The sequence below is a fragment of the Bufo bufo genome, chromosome 4 (assembly GCF_905171765.1).
Source record: "Bufo bufo chromosome 4, aBufBuf1.1, whole genome shotgun sequence".
Lineage (NCBI taxonomy): Eukaryota > Metazoa > Chordata > Amphibia > Anura > Bufonidae > Bufo > Bufo bufo.
This window is the reverse complement of record NC_053392.1, coordinates 327130539-327149261: the sequence shown is the minus strand read 5'-3', so window position 1 is coordinate 327149261 and position 18723 is coordinate 327130539. Positions and strand designations below refer to the sequence as shown.

The 18723-nt window shown below is 44.0% G+C and overlaps 1 protein-coding gene across 1 annotated transcript in view; it reads right to left on the bottom strand.

Annotated features, from left to right (window-relative positions):
- GRIK2 (glutamate ionotropic receptor kainate type subunit 2) overlaps positions 1 to 18723 on the bottom strand; it is a 1085136-nt gene that overhangs the window by 571379 nt on the left and 495034 nt on the right. The window contains exon 6 of the mRNA XM_040428804.1: positions 7016 to 7189. Coding sequence (XP_040284738.1) covers positions 7016 to 7189 — 174 coding nt within the window. The remainder of the gene's footprint in view (positions 1 to 7015; positions 7190 to 18723) is intronic.

The following is an 18723-nucleotide window of genomic DNA, read 5'->3' as shown; positions in this document are numbered from 1 at the left end:
TGTGCCTGCCAACACATACCATATGGCTGCTTCTGCAGCTGCTTCTGCCTCAGCTGCCGCTGCTCCTCTCTGCTAATTTGCTATTGCCACCGCTAGAAATGCAAAGCATCTGCTACTACTACCACTACCACAACTACTACTATTAATAGTTCTACCCATAGATAGTGATGTCGCGAACATAAAATTTTCAGTTCGCGAACAGCGAACGAGAACTTCCGCAAATGTTCGCGAACTGGCGAACCGGGCGAACCGCCATAGACTTCAATAGACAGGCGAATTTTAAAACCCACAGGGACTCTTTCTGGCCACAATAGTGATGAGAAAGTTGTTTCAAGGGGTCTAACACCTGGACTGTGGCATGCCGGAGGGGGATCTATGGCAAAACTCCCATGGAAAATTACGTAGTGGACGCAGAGTCGGGTTTTAATCCATAAAGGGCATAAATCAACTAACATTCCTAAATTGTTTGGAATAACGTGCTTTAAAACATCCAGTGTGTGTATACGATCAGGTATGATGTTGTATCGATCAGGTAGTGTAAGGGTTACGCCCGCATCACAGACATTGACAGACCAAACTCCCCTTTTAATGCACCGCAAACAGTTCATTTGCACAACCGCAAACTCCCCATTTGCACAAGGTTGGATACCAAGCTAGCCACGTCCCGGTGATGTCATTGAAGGTTTCTTCCTCCACCCAGCCACGTACAACACCAAGGGTCCCCGAAAGGTCAATTGAATTGATTTTTCGAACGGGGAGATGGTTAAAAAAACGCTGGCTCCCTCCCCTTTGTTTTTATCCACGGTGACTGCGTCTGCGCCGTGCAATTTACTGTCACACCCGATATGAGTGGTATTTTCTGTAGTACTATTCTCATCAGTTTAATCCCTCTAACGTCCCCAATCTGGGTGCCATTTATTGAATAGATTTTTCGAACGGGGAGATGGTATCAGTGGTTGGCACTGGCAGTGGGCACACTACAGTCAGTAGAAGCGGGCCTGACACACACTGGCAGCAGGCAAGCAACTGAAATTACACTAAAGTGTAAAAATTAAATGCCTTATTTATCGGCAAGCTACTGTGCCACCCGGTATGAGTGGTTGGCACTGGCAGTGGGCACACTACAGTCAGTGGAAGAGGGCCTGACACACACTGGCAGCAGGCAAGCAACTGAATTTAGACTACTGTCTAAAAATTAAATGCCTTATTTATCGGCAAGCTACTGTGCCACCCGGTATCAGTGGTTGGCACTGGCAGTGGGCACACTACAGTCAGTGGAAGCGGGCCTGACACACACTGGCAGCAGGCAAGCAACTGAATTTAGACTACTGTCTAAAAATTAAATGCCTTATTTATCGGCAAGCTACTGTGCCACCCGGTATCAGTGGTTGGCACTGGCAGTGGGCACACTACAGTCAGTTGAAGTCGGCCTGACACACACTAGCAGCAGGCAAGCAGCTGAAATTACACTAAAGTGTAAAAATTAAATGCCTTTTTTATGCAAAGTCCTGTGCCAGCCGGTATGAGTGGTGGGCACTGGCAGTGGGCACACTACAGTCAGTGGAAGTCAGCCTGACACACACTGGCAGGCAACTAACCTTAGATTAAAGTGTAAAAATTAAGTGCCTATTTTTTAAGCAAAGTCCTGTGCCACTCGGTATGACAGGGGTGGGCACTGGCAGTGGGCACACTACAGTCAGTTGAAGTCAGCCTGACACACACTAGCAGCAGGCAAGCAGCTGAAATTACATTAAAGTGTAAAAATTAAATGCCTTTTTTAAGCAAAGTCCTGTGCCAGCCGGTATGAGTGGTGGGCACTGGCAGTGGGCACACTACAGTCAGTGGAAGTCAGCCTGACACACACTGGCAGGCAACTAACCTTAGATTAAAGTGTAAAAATTAAGTGCCTATTTTTTAAGCAAAGTCCTGTGCCACTCGGGATGACAGGGGTGGGCACTGGCAGTGGGCACACTACAGTCAGTTGAAGTCGGCCTGACACACACTGGCAGGCAACTAACCTTAGATTAAAGTGTAAAAATGAAGTGCCTTTTTTTTAAGCAAAGTCCTGTGCCACACGGGATGACAGGGGTGGGCACTGGCAGTGGGCACACTACAGTCAGTTGAAGTCGGCCTGACACACACTAGCAGCAGGCAAGCAGCTGAAATTACACTAAAGTGTAAAAATTAAATGCCTTTTTTATGCAAAGTCCTGTGCCAGCCGGTATGAGTGGTGGGCACTGGCAGTGGGCACACTACAGTCAGTGGAAGTCAGCCTGACACACACTGGCAGGCAACTAACCTTAGATTAAAGTGTAAAAATTAAGTGCCTATTTTTTAAGCAAAGTCCTGTGCCACTCGGTATGACAGGGGTGGGCACTGGCAGTGGGCACACTACAGTCAGTTGAAGTCGGCCTGACACACACTAGCAGCAGGCAAGCAGCTGAAATTACATTAAAGTGTAAAAATTAAATGCCTTTTTTAAGCAAAGTCCTGTGCCAGCCGGTATGAGTGGTGGGCACTGGCAGTGGGCACACTACAGTCAGTGGAAGTCAGCCTGACACACACTGGCAGGCAACTAACCTTAGATTAAAGTGTAAAAATTAAGTGCCTATTTTTTAAGCAAAGTCCTGTGCCACTCGGGATGACAGGGGTGGGCACTGGCAGTGGGCACACTACAGTCAGTTGAAGTCGGCCTGACACACACTGGCAGGCAACTAACCTTAGATTAAAGTGTAAAAATGAAGTGCCTTTTTTTTAAGCAAAGTCCTGTGCCAGCCGGTATGAGTGGTGGGCACTGGCAGTGGGCACACTACAGTCAGTGGAAGTCAGCCTGACACACACTGGCAGGCAACTAACCTTAGATTAAAGTGTAAAAATTAAGTGCCTATTTTTTAAGCAAAGTCCTGTGCCACTCGGGATGACAGGGGTGGGCACTGGCAGTGGGCACACTACAGTCAGTTGAAGTCGGCCTGACACACACTGGCAGGCAACTAACCTTAGATTAAAGTGTAAAAATGAAGTGCCTTTTTTTTAAGCAAAGTCCTGTGCCACACGGGATGACAGGGGTGGGCACTGGCAGTGGGCACACTACAGTCAGTTGAAGTCGGCCTGACACACACTAGCAGCAGGCAAGCAGCTGAAATTACACTAAAGTGTAAAAATTAAATGCCTTTTTTATGCAAAGTCCTGTGCCAGCCGGTATGAGTGGTGGGCACTGGCAGTGGGCACACTACAGTCAGTGGAAGTCAGCCTGACACACACTGGCAGGCAACTAACCTTAGATTAAAGTGTAAAAATTAAGTGCCTTTTTTTAAGCAAAGTCCTGTGCCACACGGAATGACAGGGGTGAGCACTGGCAGTGGGCACACTACAGTCTGTGGGCCTGCAGCTCCTCACACACAGGCAGGCCAGGCAACTGCAATATGTATATAAAGGAAAAAAAAAAAGCAGACTAATGTTGCAGCCCTAAAAAGGGCTTTTTGGGGTGCTGTCAGGACGCTGTCCTTACAGCAGAGATCAGATGAGTCTTTCAGGACTGGAGTGGACACTGAATTCACTAGCCTAGCTATCGATTTCCCAATTAAATCAGCAGCAGTTACAGTCTCCCTCCTCTCACTAAGACTGCAGCTTCAGAATGAATCTAAAATGGATGCTGTGCAGGAGGTGGGAGGGTCTGGGAGGGAGGGTATGCTGCTGATTGGCTGGAATGTGTCTGCTGACTGTGAGGTACAGGGTCAAAGTTTGCTCAATGATGATGTATAGGGGGCGGACCGAACATCGCATGTGTTCGCCCGGCAGAGGCGAACGCGAACAAGCTATGTTCGCCGGGAACTGTTCGCCGTCGGATAGTTCGGGCCATCTCTACCCATAGACAGCCTTGTATGTTCCATGCTATGCTACTTCTGCTGCCGCTAATATTGTGGCCACATGCCACTTTACCTGTGCCCTTTCCACATTCACACTGCACTGCTGCTCCCAATGAAAAAGGCTGAATGTTTTTAGGCTTCTTCACAACAAGTCACTTTTTCTTCTGACATTTGTGTGTGTCGTACAAGCTAGCATTCCGACACTGTGAAGGCATAATTTTTGGACACTTGGTCCCCCCAAGCCACTTTTTTTATCCCATAACACAGAGTGCATTTAAGCATCATCTGCCTCCGATAGGGGACAATTTTTGGAAGGTTTGGAGTATGAAACATGATAGCACATGTGCCAGTGCAGTGTGTTTTTAAACACGCTGTATGTTAACTTTGTCAAATGTGTGCTTATCCATAGCTACAGTATCTCGCAAAAGTGAGTACACTTTTTTGTAAATATTTTATTATATCTGTTCATGGGACAATGCTGAAGAGATGACACTTTGATACAATGTAAAGTAGTCACTGTACAGTTTAACATTGTAAATTTAGCATCCCCTCAAACTAACTCAACACAGCCATTAATGTCTAAAATGCTGGCAACAAAAGTGAGTACACCCCTAAGGAAAAATTGTCAAATTATGCCCAATTAGTAATTTTTTCTCCCCAGTATCATGTGAGTCATTAGTGTTACAAGGGGAGCAGGTGTGTTAAATTTGGTGTTATCAGTCTCACACTCTCTCATACTGGTCACTGGAAGTTCAACATGGCACCTCATGGCAAATAACTCTCTGAGGATCTGAAAAAAAAGAATTTTTGCTCTACATAAAGATGGCCTAGACTATAAGAAGACTGACAACACCCTGCAACTGAGCTGCAGCACAGTGGCCAAGCCCATACAACAAGACAGTTCCCACTCAGAACATGCCTCGCCATGGTCGATCAAAGAACTTGAGTGCATGTGCTTAGTGCAGACCCAGAGGTTGTCAATGTCATTCAGACATTATTTACTACTGCTGTCATTGCATTTAAGAGCTTGATGAGGGGGTAGGGAAAAATAAAAAAATCATAACAAAAAGAGATAAGAAGTTTTTCTAAAAATTTCTAGGAGATTAGAGGGGGTTATATACTAAATTTCAATGCAACTGGAGCAACTTCAGTTCAGATTTGGGTCTGAACGAAACTTTTTCAAAAATTTGGCAAACCTGAACTGAACCAAATCTTGAGTGGTTCACCCTTCTCTAGAACCTATTTCTTTCAACATGTCGTGCACTTTTCACATCACTTTCAAAATACCAAAGCATCTTTAGTATGGTTAGAACTGAAGCTTTGAAAAATGTCATGGATTTTTACTTTGCATATGCCTCTATTAAGAACTCTTTATGGAATTTATTAGACATTGGGGCACATTTATTAAGAAAAATGTTTTAGACGCTGGTCTTTATAAGGCCCTGCACTGGCGGTGCATCTGCCAAAATTATCTAGAGGCGTCGGCCTCTACATAACTACAGCGGATCTACTGCCGATTCTAAATTTAAAACAGCTTCCTAGCTGTCTTACATTTAGACCATTTTCTACGCCTAAAGCAGGCATAGAAAATTGTAAATGAGATGGGTCTGCTGGCCCATCCCCTTCCCTACCCACACAATGCTCACTTTTTTAGACCTGGCATGAGCAGGGCAAAATCGCAGATTGTGATGCAAATTACCTTTGTGCCGCAATCTGCGCCAGAAATATGCTTTATTTAGGCGTATTTCTGTTTCATAAATGACCCCCATTGTTTTTAAAGGGTTATTTTAAGTTTTAACTGTACACCTGGTACCGTCTCATTGTAGTTAAATCTGCATTTTCTCTACACTTTTATTATCAATCAACTCCACATACTATCTATAGAGTAGTCACTATTAGCTTTATGAAGCCTCAGGGCAATATTTTTTGGGATAAAGCACATTATAAATAAGTGTAAAAAAAGTAGGTATGTCTGAGTACCACTAATCAAAAATTTCCAACACTTTTTAAAATAGTAAGGCGTCAGATGATCTGACATTGTAATTCATAAATTTAAATCTCAGTTTTTTTTTAGTTCATTTGTACACAGAGGCCATCTTGTCAGTAACTAACAGCTATCTCTGCATTTGCATTTACACAGAGAAGGCACAGAGAATGCTAACAGTCACTGAAAATAGCTAAATGGACTGTCTTGATTTAAATGTATAAAATTTCAAATTTTATTGATTCTTTCCCCACAAATTGATCAATCTGCTAAGCTCCTTCCGTTCTATACATGCTGCCTGCAGACTGCACTCTATTTCCTAGAGTCAGGTTCTTTCTAAAAAGAAAAAGAAAATACAAAATGATTGTCTTTCAATTTGAGATTAATAATAGTTCTAGAATGTGTGGTCACAGATCTCTCCTGACAAGCTGCAATAACAAACATTGATAGTCACTGTGCCACTTACTGTAAATGAAACTTCCTGAGGGTCATTTATTAAGACCGTAGTTTTAGACGCCCGTATTAATAAACCCATGTGCTGGCAGTGGACCCGTGCCGGCCTCTACATAATTTTGGGCCTACACCGCTGGTCTAATTGTAAGACAGCTTTCTTGCCTCTTCGCGCTGAAATGGATGAGGTAAATATTATTTATTTTTAACCCCTGAAAGGCCTCCATCAGATGCCGCGATCAGCCGTTCCCCGTCATTGCACTGCTACTTTCAAAGAAATGTGCTTAGTGACAAAGTAATTCATCACAAAGCAAATTTCTTAGTGAAATTCGACAAAGCAGCCGAATCAAAGTTTTCATAACTTTGCTCATCTCTATTTATAAGGCAAGGGCGACACTGGCTACACGGCAAAATGTATGGGATCACCACAGCAGTCACAAGAAATCCAACACAGCTGCCGCAAGATCCCATTAATTTTTTATTTGATCACCGCTGCTCAGCGATCCTTGCCGTGACAGGTGTCGCGCGAACAGTGTTGCCGTGTTGCCCTTGCCTTATACTAAGAAGCTATGAATTTATTAGATAACATTCTTTATATTTCCCTTATAATGTCATGATATTGATACTAAGATTTTTATACATTTAAAATATACTTTTTTTTCTTTCAATTGTATGAATTAAATATCTCAGTTTATAGGAATTCAGATTATCTTACCGTCATAAACCCATCCAGTAAACCAGAGTCTGGTTTAGGGGGAGCTTGCAATCTTTCCATAGACCATTTTTCAATTATAGAGAGTACTTGACTGTTTTCTATATTCAGTATTCGAAATCCAGTCATGTTGACACCGCTATACCGATATGGCTCAACATCCAATGCAAATAGGTCCTGCAAGGAAAGACAATGAATAGATTAGCTATAATAAATTAAAACAATGCACACAGATAGAATTCAACTGATGCCTCAGATTCTAAAGATCTAACGATGAATAATAATATGGGCTAAAATAGTATAAGCACTTTCAGGAACTGAGAACTGAGGAGGAGTGCTGTATTGATAAGCTATTGGGAAAAAATTGCCATATATTAGCAAATGAAATTGGCCAAAGCACAGAAACACAGAACTGGGAGACTTTTGCAAGAAAGAATAGATGAAAATCCCTCAAATAAGAAATGAAAGACTCCTGGGTGGCTGCAAAAAGCATTTAAAAGCTGTGACACTTGCCAAATGAAGTGCTACTAAGTACTAACCATGCTGGTTGCCAACGTTTTGCTTTGGGCTCTTTTCCTTTTTTTTGTGGTTTTAAAAATGTAAAGAATTAAAACAAAAAATAGCTTAAAATACAAAGGGAGTGTGTCATCTTTAAAGGGGTTCTCTGGGCTTTTAATATTGATGACCTATCCTCAAGACCTTTTGAAATTCAAAAGGTATTGTCATTTTATCACCAGACATTGCAATGTTTCAGTCCTCTTACTGGGACTGGCTTGAAAATAGTTCCAGTAAGAGGAATGAAATGTTGGAATGGCTGGTGAATAAAAAGAAAACACTTTTTAAACTGCAAGCAGGAGTGTTGCAGAATTTCCTCAATTTTTTAGATAGATAAAAAAAATAAAAGCAGAAAAGCTACTTCAAACATGACTATTAGAGATGAGAGAATCGAAGCTGACAAAGTAGAATTCCATCCGAATTTCAGGAACAATCTCATTCGCACCAAAGCTGAATTTCCTCGCGATTTGTGGTAACGAATCACATTTTTTCCTAAAATGGCTGCTGCACCCGCACGTGTGAGGACATTGAGCAATAAACTCTGGGAATGCAGGATCACCCATAATTAGAGTTGAGCGGACACCTGGATGTTCGAGTTCGACGGGTTCGGCCAAACTTCGGAAAAAAGTTCGAGTTCGGGACCCGAACTTGACCCGAACTTGACCCCGAACCCCATTGAAGTCAATGGGGACCCAAACTTTTGAACACTAAAATGGCTGTAAAAATGTCATGGAAAGGGCTAGAGGGCTGAAAATTCCGGCAAAATGTGGTTAAGAGCATAGCAAGTGCTCTGCAAACAAATGTGGATAGGGAAATGACTTTAAATAACATAAAATATGTAAAAATCTTGATCTAGGAGGACCAGGTCCATATGGAGTAGGAGGTTGAGGAGGCGGTGGATGTGGCGGTGTCGGTGGAGGAGGAGGTAGCCTACACTGGTTTTTGGTTTAAAATTTTATTTTAAAAATTAGGGTACACCCCAAAACATTGGGAAATATAACCTGTGATAACCCCCTCCAGTCATGCTAAACACACGTTCAGACAATACAATGGCTGCAGGGCAGGCCAGCACCTCCAAGGGGTAAAGGGCAAGCTCAGGCCATGTGCCCAATTTGGAGACCCAGAAGTTGCAGGGGCTGACCGCTGTCAGTCAGTTCGTGTAGGCGTGTGCACACTTACTGCCCCACCATGTCGCACGTCCCCGTGATGTTCACGATCCAATTTGATATCTGCTCTATCAACTTTCGATGTTCTTTTATGCGCCTACCATGGTGATTATGGGTGGCGGGGAATCAGGGTTCCAGGCCGGAGAGGGAGCGTGAAAAAAAGAGACCAAATTTAAGGGAGGATCCATTTTTTCAAATTTAAAATTAGAGTTGAATTATGGGAGAAATTATTAAAGCATAAAAGTGTGACAACTTTTCAAAGTTTAAGCATTGACTGTAAGGATGTGGTGCGCATTAATTACTAAATAATTTATAAAATTTTATTCCCTGTCACCTATGCATAGAAGGTATTTATTCACGTCTAAAATTGTATAATGTCAACCCAAGAAAGTAACAGAAAAATTATTGAAATTTATTAAGCTGTCAACTAGGTAGAGGAGGGTATATTACACCCAAAAATTTGTGAATTTCACCAAAAAACTGACAATTTTTTATATTTTTTCGGTCTACTGGGTATAGCAGTGGTACATCACACCGACAAATTTGTTTATTTCGCCAGAAAATGTAACTGACAATTTTTTTAATTTTTTTTTACCGTTCCACTAGGTATAGCAGTGGTACTATACACACCAAAATTGGTGAATTTCACCCTAAAATGTAAATGACAATTTATTTATTTTTTTAACCGGCCTACTAGGTATAGCAGTGGTACTATACACACAAAAATGTAAATGACAGATTCTTTTTTTTTAACCTGTCTACTAGGTATAGCATTGGTACTATACACCCAAAAATTTACCAGAAAAATTATTGAAATTTATTAAGCTGTCAACTAGGTAGAGGAGGGTATATTACACCCAAAAATTTGTGAATTTCACCAAAAAACTGACAATTTTTTATATTTTTTCGGTCTACTGGGTATAGCAGTGGTACATCACACCGAAAAATTTGTTAATTTCACCAAAAATTTAACTGACAATTTTTTTATTTTTTTTTACCGGTCCACTAGGTATAGCAGTGGTACTATATACACCAAAATTGGTGAATTTCATCCTAAAATGTAAATGACAATTATTATTTTTTTAACCCGCCTACTAGGTATAGCAGTGGTACTGTACACCCAAAAATTGGTTCATTTAACCCCAAAAAGTAAATGACAACTTTTTTTCTTTTTTTAGCCTCTCTACTAGGTATAGCAGTGGTACTATACACCCGAAAATGTGTTTATTTCGCCAGAAAATGTAACTGACAATTTTTTATTTTTTTTGTACCGGTCCACTAGGTATAGCAGTGGTACTAAACACACCAAAATTGGTGAATGACAAAGTAGTGAAATGATATAAAATAAAACACGTGCAAAAAAAAATATGGATTTATGAGGTGGAGACTCATATGGAGTAGGAGTTTGAGGAGGCAGAGGATGAGATAGCCAACACAGGTTTTTGGTTTTAATTTAATTTTGTAAAATTAAGGTACACTCCAAAAGAGTGTGAAATATCCAAAATACAAACATGAGCAATTGCACTGCAGTATAACAATGGCTGCTTAGTGCCGATATACATGTCTATTCTGCACAAGGTACAGACAAGTCCTGAGGGATCCATGGCTGGTTCATTTTAATGAACGTGAGCTTGTCCACATTGGCTGTGGACAGGCGGCTGCGCTTGTCTGTGATGACCCCCCCCTGCCGTGCTAAACACACGTTCAGATAATACACTGGCTGCAGGGCAGGCCAGCACCTCCAAGGCGTAAAGGGCAAGCTCAGGCCATGTGCCCAATTTGGAGACCCAGAAGTTGGAGGGGGCAGACCCGTCATTCAGTACGTGTAGGCGTGTGCACACATACTGCTCCACCATGTTGGTGAAATGCTGCCTCCTGCTAAGACGTTCCATATCAGCTGGTGGTGCTGGTTGTTGTGGCGTGCTGACAAAGCTTTTCCACATTTCGGCCATGCTAACCCTGCCTTCTGAGGTGCTGGCGGTGCCCCAGCTGCGTGGACGACCTCCTCCTCATCCTCTGCCTTCGCCTTGTGCTTCCACTGTGCCCCCGCTGTCAGGTGGGAATGCCACCAGCAGCGCGTCTACCAGCGTGCGCTTGTACTCGCGCATCTTACGATCACGCTCCAGTGATGGAATTAAGGACGGTACGTTGTCCTTGTAACGGGGATCCAGCAGCGTGGCCACCCAGTAATCAGCACAAGTTAGAATGTGGGCAACTCAGCGGTCGTTGCGGAAAACACTGCAGCATGTAATCGCTCATGTGTGCCAGGCTGCCCAGAGGCAATGAAAAGCTGTCCTCTGTGGGAGGTGTATCGTCTGTGTCCTCTGTATCCCCCCCATCCACGCATCAGTGATGGCCATGAGCTGGTCTGGGTGCCACCCTGCTGTGAACATGGTTCCTCCTCCTCCATCTCCTCCTCCTCATCCTTCACCTCCTCATCCTCCAGAACTGTGCCCTGGCTGGACAATTGTGTAGCTTGGGTTTGTGGGTGCAGGAACCCACCCTCGGAGCCACTTGGGAATGACTGGCCGGAAACCCTGTGAAATGATCCCTCTTCCTCCTTCTCCTCCTGTGCCACATCCTCTTCCATCATCACCAGGAGCGTTTTTTCAAGGAGGCATAGAAGTGGGATAGTAACGCTGAGAACAGTGTTATCGGCACTGGCCATGTTGGTGGAGTACTCGAAACAGCGCAACAAGGAACACAGGTCTCGCATAGAGGCCTAGTCATTGGTGGTGAAGTGGTGCTGTTCGGCCGAGCGACTCACTCGAGTGTGCTGCAGCTGAAACTCCACTATCGCCTGCTGCTGCTCGCACAGTCTGGCCAGCATGTGCAAGGTGGAGTTCCACCTTGTGGGCACGTCGCATATGAGTTGGTGAGCGGGAAGGCCGAAGTTACGCTGCAGCGCTGACAGGCGAGCAGCATGGTGAGAACGTCGAAAGCGCGCACAGACGGCCCGCACTTTATGCAGCAGCTCTGACATGTCGGGGTAAGTTTTAAGGAATCTCTGCGAAATCAAATTCAGCACATGCGCCAGGCAAGGGATGTGCGTCAAACCGGCTAGTCCCAGAGCTGCTACGAGATTTCGCTCATTATCGCACACCACCAGGCCAGGCTTGAGGCTGACTGGCACAAACCACTCATCGGTCTGTTGTTCAAGGCCCGTCCACAGCTCTTGTGCGGTGTGGGGTTTGTCCCCCAAACAGATAAGTTTTAAAACTGCTTGCTGTCGTTTACCCCTAGCTGTGCTGAAGTTGGTGGTGAAAGTGTTACGCTGACCGGATGAGGAGCTGGTAGAGGATTAGGAAGCAGAGTAGGAGGAGGAAGCAACACTAGGCAAATTGAAGCACCCTTCAATCCTCAGTGGTAGAAGGACATGCGCCAAATTGCTATCCGCCTCAGGCCCAGCCGCCACTGCATTTACCCAGTGTGCTGTTATGGAGATATAACGGCCATGACCGTGCTTACTGGTCCACGTATCCAAGGTCAGGTGCACCTTGCCACAGATGGCGTTGCACAGTGCACACCTGATTTTGTCCCCTACTTGGTTGTGAAGGGAAGGGATGGCTCGCCTTGAAAAGTAGTGGCGGCTGGGTATAACGTACTGTGGGACAGCCACCACCATAAGGCCTTTAAAACTATACGTCTCCACCAGACGGAATGACAGCATTTCAAAGGACAGTAATTTAGAAATGCTGGCATTCAGGGCTAGGGATCGCGGGTGGGTAGGGGGGTACTTCCTCTTCCTCTCCTGCGTTTGGGATATGGAGAGCCGAACGCTTCCGTGTGACATTGTGGAGATGCTTGGTGACCCAGGTGTTGTTGTTGCTGGCAGATCCTCTGTTTGTGGGGTGCCAGGTGGCAGTGTCACTCCAGAGGTGGATGAAGAGAAAGCGACTACAGCAGAAGAGGAAGCAGGAGGAGCCAGAGACCTTTCTTGGTTTTTGAGGTGTCTACTCCACTGCAGCTCATGCTTTGCACTTAAATGCCTGGTCATGCAGGTTGCGCTCAGGTTGAGAACGTTTATGCCTCGCTTCAGGCTCTGATTGCACAGCGTGCAAACCACTCGTGTCTTGTCGTCAGCACATTGTCTGAAGAACTGCCATGCCAGGGAACTCCTTGGAGCTGGCTTTGGTGTGCTAGGTCCCTTGCTGCTGTGGGCAGTAGGAGGCGTACTGTCTAGAGGACGGCCACTCCGCTTTTGCACCCTGCTCCCTCTTCTGCTGTGCTGGTGGCTCTGTGCGACCACCGCCTCTTCCTCCGAACTACATCGGTCACTCGCATGACCTTGATTCCATGTGGGGTCGAGGACCTCATCATCCTCCACAATATCTTCCACCCAGTCTTCACCCCTGACTTCCTTGTCGGTCTGCACACTTTCGAAAGCCCCTGCAGTTGGCACCTATGTTTCATCATCATCCGAGACGTGCTGCGATGGTCCTCCCATGTACTCATCTTGAAAAATAAGTGGTTGGGCATCGGTGCACTCAATCTCTTCCACTTCTGGGGCAGGGCTAGGTGGATGGCCCTGGGAAACCCTGCTAACAGAGTCATCAAAAATCAGAAGAGACTGCTGCATGACTTGGGGCTCAGACTGCTTGGCTGATTTGCAAGGGGGTGAGGTGAAATACTGATGGACATCGGCTGCAGGTGCCAACTGTGGTCTTTCAGCAGGAGACTGGGTAAGAGAAAATGTGAAGGAACTGGATCCACTGTCGGCAACCCAATCTACTATCGCCTGTACTTGTTCAGGCCTCATCATTCGTAGAGCAGCATTAGGCCCGACCAAATATCGCAGCAGGTTTTGTCGCCTACTCGCACCTGAGGAAGGGGTTTCACTTGTGCGTGTAGCTGGCACAGATCGACCACGTCCTCTCCTGCAACAGGAGCTCCACCAGCAGCACCACGACTTGGGCCACGTCCCTTATTTGACGCTCTGTTCATATTTTTTAAATTTGGGATCTTGCCCTAAATGGGTGTTTAATTAATAGTAGAATAGAACAACAGTATGTAAAGGGTGTATCTCACACGGCCTGAACCAGACTAAGCCTCAATAAAAAAAATGTTTAGCCCAAAATGGCTGTATTTCAAATGCCAAATTCAAACCCCTGTATGTAGAGGTAGTATCTCAGAGGGCCTGAACCTCTGTAGGCCTGAAGTAAATATATCTTTGCACAAAATGGATGTATTTCAAATGGCTGTATTTCAAATGCCTAATTCAAACCCCTGTATGTAGAGGTGGAATCTCAGAGGGCCTGAACCTCTGTAGGCCTGCAGTAAATATATATTTGCACAAAATGGATGTATTTCAAATGGCTGTATTTCAAATGCCTAAATCAAACCCCTGTATGTAGAGGTGGAATCTCAGAGGGCCTGAACCTCTGTAGGCCTGCAGTAAATATATATTTGCACAAAAATGCTGTATTTCAAATGGCTGTATTTCAAAAGCCTAATTCAAACCTCTCTATGTAGAGGTAGTATCTCACAGGGCCTGAACCAGTGTAGTAAATATATCTTTGCACAAAATGGCTGTATTTCAAATAGCTGTATTTAAAATGCCTAATTCAAACCCCCGTATGTAGAGGTGGTATCTCAGAGGGCCTGAACCTCTGTAGGCCTGCAGTAAATATATCTTTGCACAAAATGGCTATATTTCAAATGGCTGTATTTCAAATGTCTAATTCAAACCCCTGTATGTAGAGGTGGTATCTCACAGGGCCTGAAACTCTGTAGGCCTGAAGTAAAGATCTCTTTGCACAAAAAGGCTGTATTTAAAATGGCTGTATTTCAAATGCCTATTTCAAACCCCTGTATGTAGAGGTAGTATCTCAGAGGGCCTGAACCTCTGTAGGCCTGCAGTAAATATATCTTTGCACAAAATGGCTGTATTTCAAATGGCTGCATTTCAAATGCCTAATTCAAACCCCTGTATGTAGAGGTGGTATCTCACATGGCCTTAACCTCTGTAGGCCTGAAGAATATATATCTTTGCACAAAAAGGCTGTATTTAAAATGGCTGTATTTCAAATGCCTAATTGAAACCCCTGTATTTAGAGGTAGTATCTCAGAGGGCCTGAACCTCTGTAGGCCTGCAGAAAATATATCTTTGCACAAAAAGGCTGTATTTCAAATGGCTGTATTTCAGATGCCTAATTCAAACCCCTGTATGTAGAGGTGGTATCTCAAAAAACCTGAACCTCTGTAGGCCTGAAGTAAATATATCTTTGCACAAAATGGCTGTATTTCAAATGGCTGTATTTCAAATGCCTAGTTCAAACCCCTGTATGTAGAGGTGGTATCTCACAGGGCCTTAACCTCTGGGTAGGCCTGCAGTAAATATATCTTTGCACAAAATGGCTGTATTTCAAATGGCTGCATTTCAAATGCCTAATTCAAACCCCTGTATGTAGAGGTGGTATCTCTCAGGGCCTGAACTTCTGTAGGCCCGCAGTAAATATATCTTTGCACAAAAAGGCTGTATTTTAAATGGCTGTATTTCAAATGCCTATTTCAAACCCCTGTATGTAGAGGTCGTATCTCAGAGGGCCTGAACCTCTGTAGGCCTGCAGTAAATATATCTTTGCACAAAATGGCTGTATTTCAAATGGCTGTATTTCAAATGCCTAATTCAAACCCCTGTATGTAGCGGTGGCATCTCACAGGGACTGAACCTCTGTAGGCCTGAAGTAAATATATCTTTGCACAAAAAGGCTGTATTTCAAATAACAGTATTTTAAATGCCTAATTCAAACCCCTGTATGTAGAGGTAGTATCTCAGAGGGCCTGAATCTCTGTAGGCCTGCAGTAAATATATCTTTGCTTAAAATTGCTTTATTTCTAATGGCTGTATTTCAAATGCCTAATTCAAACCCCTGTATATAGAGGTAGTATCTCAGAGGGCCTGAACCTCTGTAGGCCTGCAGTAAATATATCTTTGCACAAAAAGGCTGTATTTCAAATGGCTGTATTTCCAATGCCTATTTTAAACCCCTGTATGTAGAGGTATTCTCTTAGAGGGCCTGAACCTCTGTAGGCCTGCAGTAAATATATCTTTAAACAAAATGGCTGTATTTCAAATGGCTGTATTTCAAAAGCCTAATTGAAACCCCTGTATGTAGAGGGGGTATCTCACAGGGCCTGAATCAGTGTAGGCCTGAATTAGATATTGGTGCACCAAATGGCGGTATTAAAAATCTCTGAATTTAACCCAAATGTATTAAGGGTGTATCTCACAATGACATCTGCATCAAAGGCAGCCAACTAAATTTTTTGTGCCCAAATGAGTGTTTGTTTAAAAACTGAATTTGACAGCAGTATATAAGCCTGTAATTTCACACGTGCTAATGCTGCAAGGCCTGAAAATAGTGTTTTTTGTCAAAAGAGTGTGTTTTTCAAACCCCAGAAAATGATGGGTGTATTTCTAGCTTAAATTGCACACTCACTAATCCAGATGTTGTACCGTGTTTTTCGCCCTATAAGACGCACCTGCCCATAAGACGCACCTAGGTTTTTGAGGAGGAAAATAAGAAAAAATATATTTAGAACAAAAAGGTGTGCTTTTGGTGGGTTTTGAACTAATGGTGGTCAGTGGATGACACTATTATGGGGGATTTATGGGTGACACTGTTATGGGGGATCTGTGGGTGACACTGTTATGGGGATCTCTGGATGGCTCTTATTGGGGTCTCTGGATGACACTGTTATGGGGATCTGTGGATGACACTGTTATGGGGGGATCTGTGGATGACACATATATGTGTCATCCACAGATCCCCTCCATAACAGTGTCCCTGTAGTGTGAATGACCCCCAATACAAAGGGTGGGGGTCGCATCTGGTTTTATAATGAGTCTGACAGCATGGCCCGTGCAGTGAATGTATTCTACTACACGGGCCCCGCTCACTGTATATACCGTAATCTTATCTATAATTGTGGCATTGTTAATATATGCAAATTCAGGTTAATCAGCGCCTGTATTACTTACAACAAGCACTCGGTAGCAGAGAGGAGGGAGGAGGCAGGCCGGGAGGACAGGCGCTGGCAGCGTGAGTCACTACGTCACGCGCCTGCGCCGCCTGCTTTATTCATAAAGTGGGCGGCGTAGGCGCGTGACGTAGTGACTCACGCTGCCAGCGCCCGTTCTCCCGGCCTGCCTCCTCCCTCCTCTCTGCTACCGAGCGCTTGTTGTAAGTAATACAGGCGCTGATTAATCTGAATTTGTATATATTAACAATTCCACAATTATAGATAAGATTACGGTATATACAGTGAGCGCGGCCCGTGTAGTAGAATACAGTCACTGCACGGGCCCCGCTGTCATTATAAAAGCAGATGCCGGCCCCCAGCCCCTCCTCCCTCTCAGCTGATACACCCGCCCGCTCGGCATCGCGGAGCGGTGTATCATTGACAGTTCTGCAAAATGCAGCATTCGCCCCATAAGACGCACTGCTACTTTTCCCCCACTTTTGGGGTGGAAAAAGTGTGTCTTATAGGGCGAAAAATACAGTAGATTGCCCAAAAAGATTTTTTTTGCTAACAGAATATAAAAGCTGTATATATTAAACTTGAATTGAATTGAAGTTTTAAAAAAAAAAAATTGTGTTTTTCAAACCCCAGAAAATGATGGGTGTATTTCTACCTTAAATTGCACACTGACTAATCCAGATGTTGCAGTTTGCTGAAAAAAAATGGTGATTTGCAATGTCCCAAAAGCTCAGATGCAGTGCTGGTGCACTGAGCATGCATAAAATGGCCGCCGCCACCCACCTAACTAACAGAATTCTAAAAGTTAGTATTTTTTGGTCAATGAGCTCAGGGCAGGGTAAATTTATAGTGCCCTGCACCCACACAACAATTTGTCTGTAGAGTTAGATTTTCTCCTATTCTCTCCCTGAAATCATAAGTCCAGCAGCATCCTCTCCCTACACTTGTAACAGCAGAGTGACGTGCAGCGCTATGTGACTCAAGCTTATATAGAGCCTGGGTCACATGCTGCTCTGGCCAATAACAGCCATGCCATTAGTAGGCATGGCTGTGATGGCCTCTTGGGGCAAGTAGTATGATGCTTGTTGATTGGCTGCTGTGCAGCCTTTCAAAAAGCGCCAAGAAAGCGCCGAACACCGAACCCGAACTTTTACGAAAATGTTCGGGTTCGGGTCCGGGGTCCAAAAATCCTAAAGTTCGGTACAAACCCGAACTTTACCCTACCCATAATGTCATGCATGCAGCGAATCAGCAGCCAGCCCTGTCATGTCACAGCCCTATAAATAGCCTCAGACATCTTGGAGTCTGCCATTCTCCAGTGTAATTAGTGCAGAGAGAGACGTCAGCAGGCTAGAAAAACAGTGCTAGAAAAAACTTAATTGTGCTAAAAAAAAGGATTTACAAGTACAGGAAAAGATTATTCAAGGTGTAGGCAAAGGATAGGGAGGAATAATTCCACAGCATTTCTGTTAAACATGGTTCAGTAGGTAAGGTTACAGCCTGGGTAATAGGAACAATCCTATTACACCTTGCTTTACTGACTGGGGACCCAAATTGCCATTTTACAGCTCTGTAATTCCAGCAAACCATACTTATTAGGGTGCAAGTGCTGTTTTATACATGCACTAACAGGGTTTATTACAAGGAAATATTTCTACATCTTATTTGCCCTTGTGCGGTGCAGTTATATGTTCTAAAGCATTTTTTGGATTGTATTAGTGGGGGAAAAAAGACTTATTCGTTGTTGTGTGGTGAACTGCGAAACAGCCCTTTTTGTCGTGTGTTTGTGGCAAAAGTAAAATATATTTGCCGTTCATCGGTGCAGTTATATGTTCTAAAGCCTTTTGTGGCGTATATTAGTGGAAAAAGAAAAAATATATTTGCCGTTCAGCGGTGCAGTTATATGTTCTAAAGCTAAATTAATCAGAGACATCAACACAAACTTACTGCTGACACCCTCTCCACTCTGTCATGGGCCTCTACTTGTATAAGCGTTTAATAGAACAG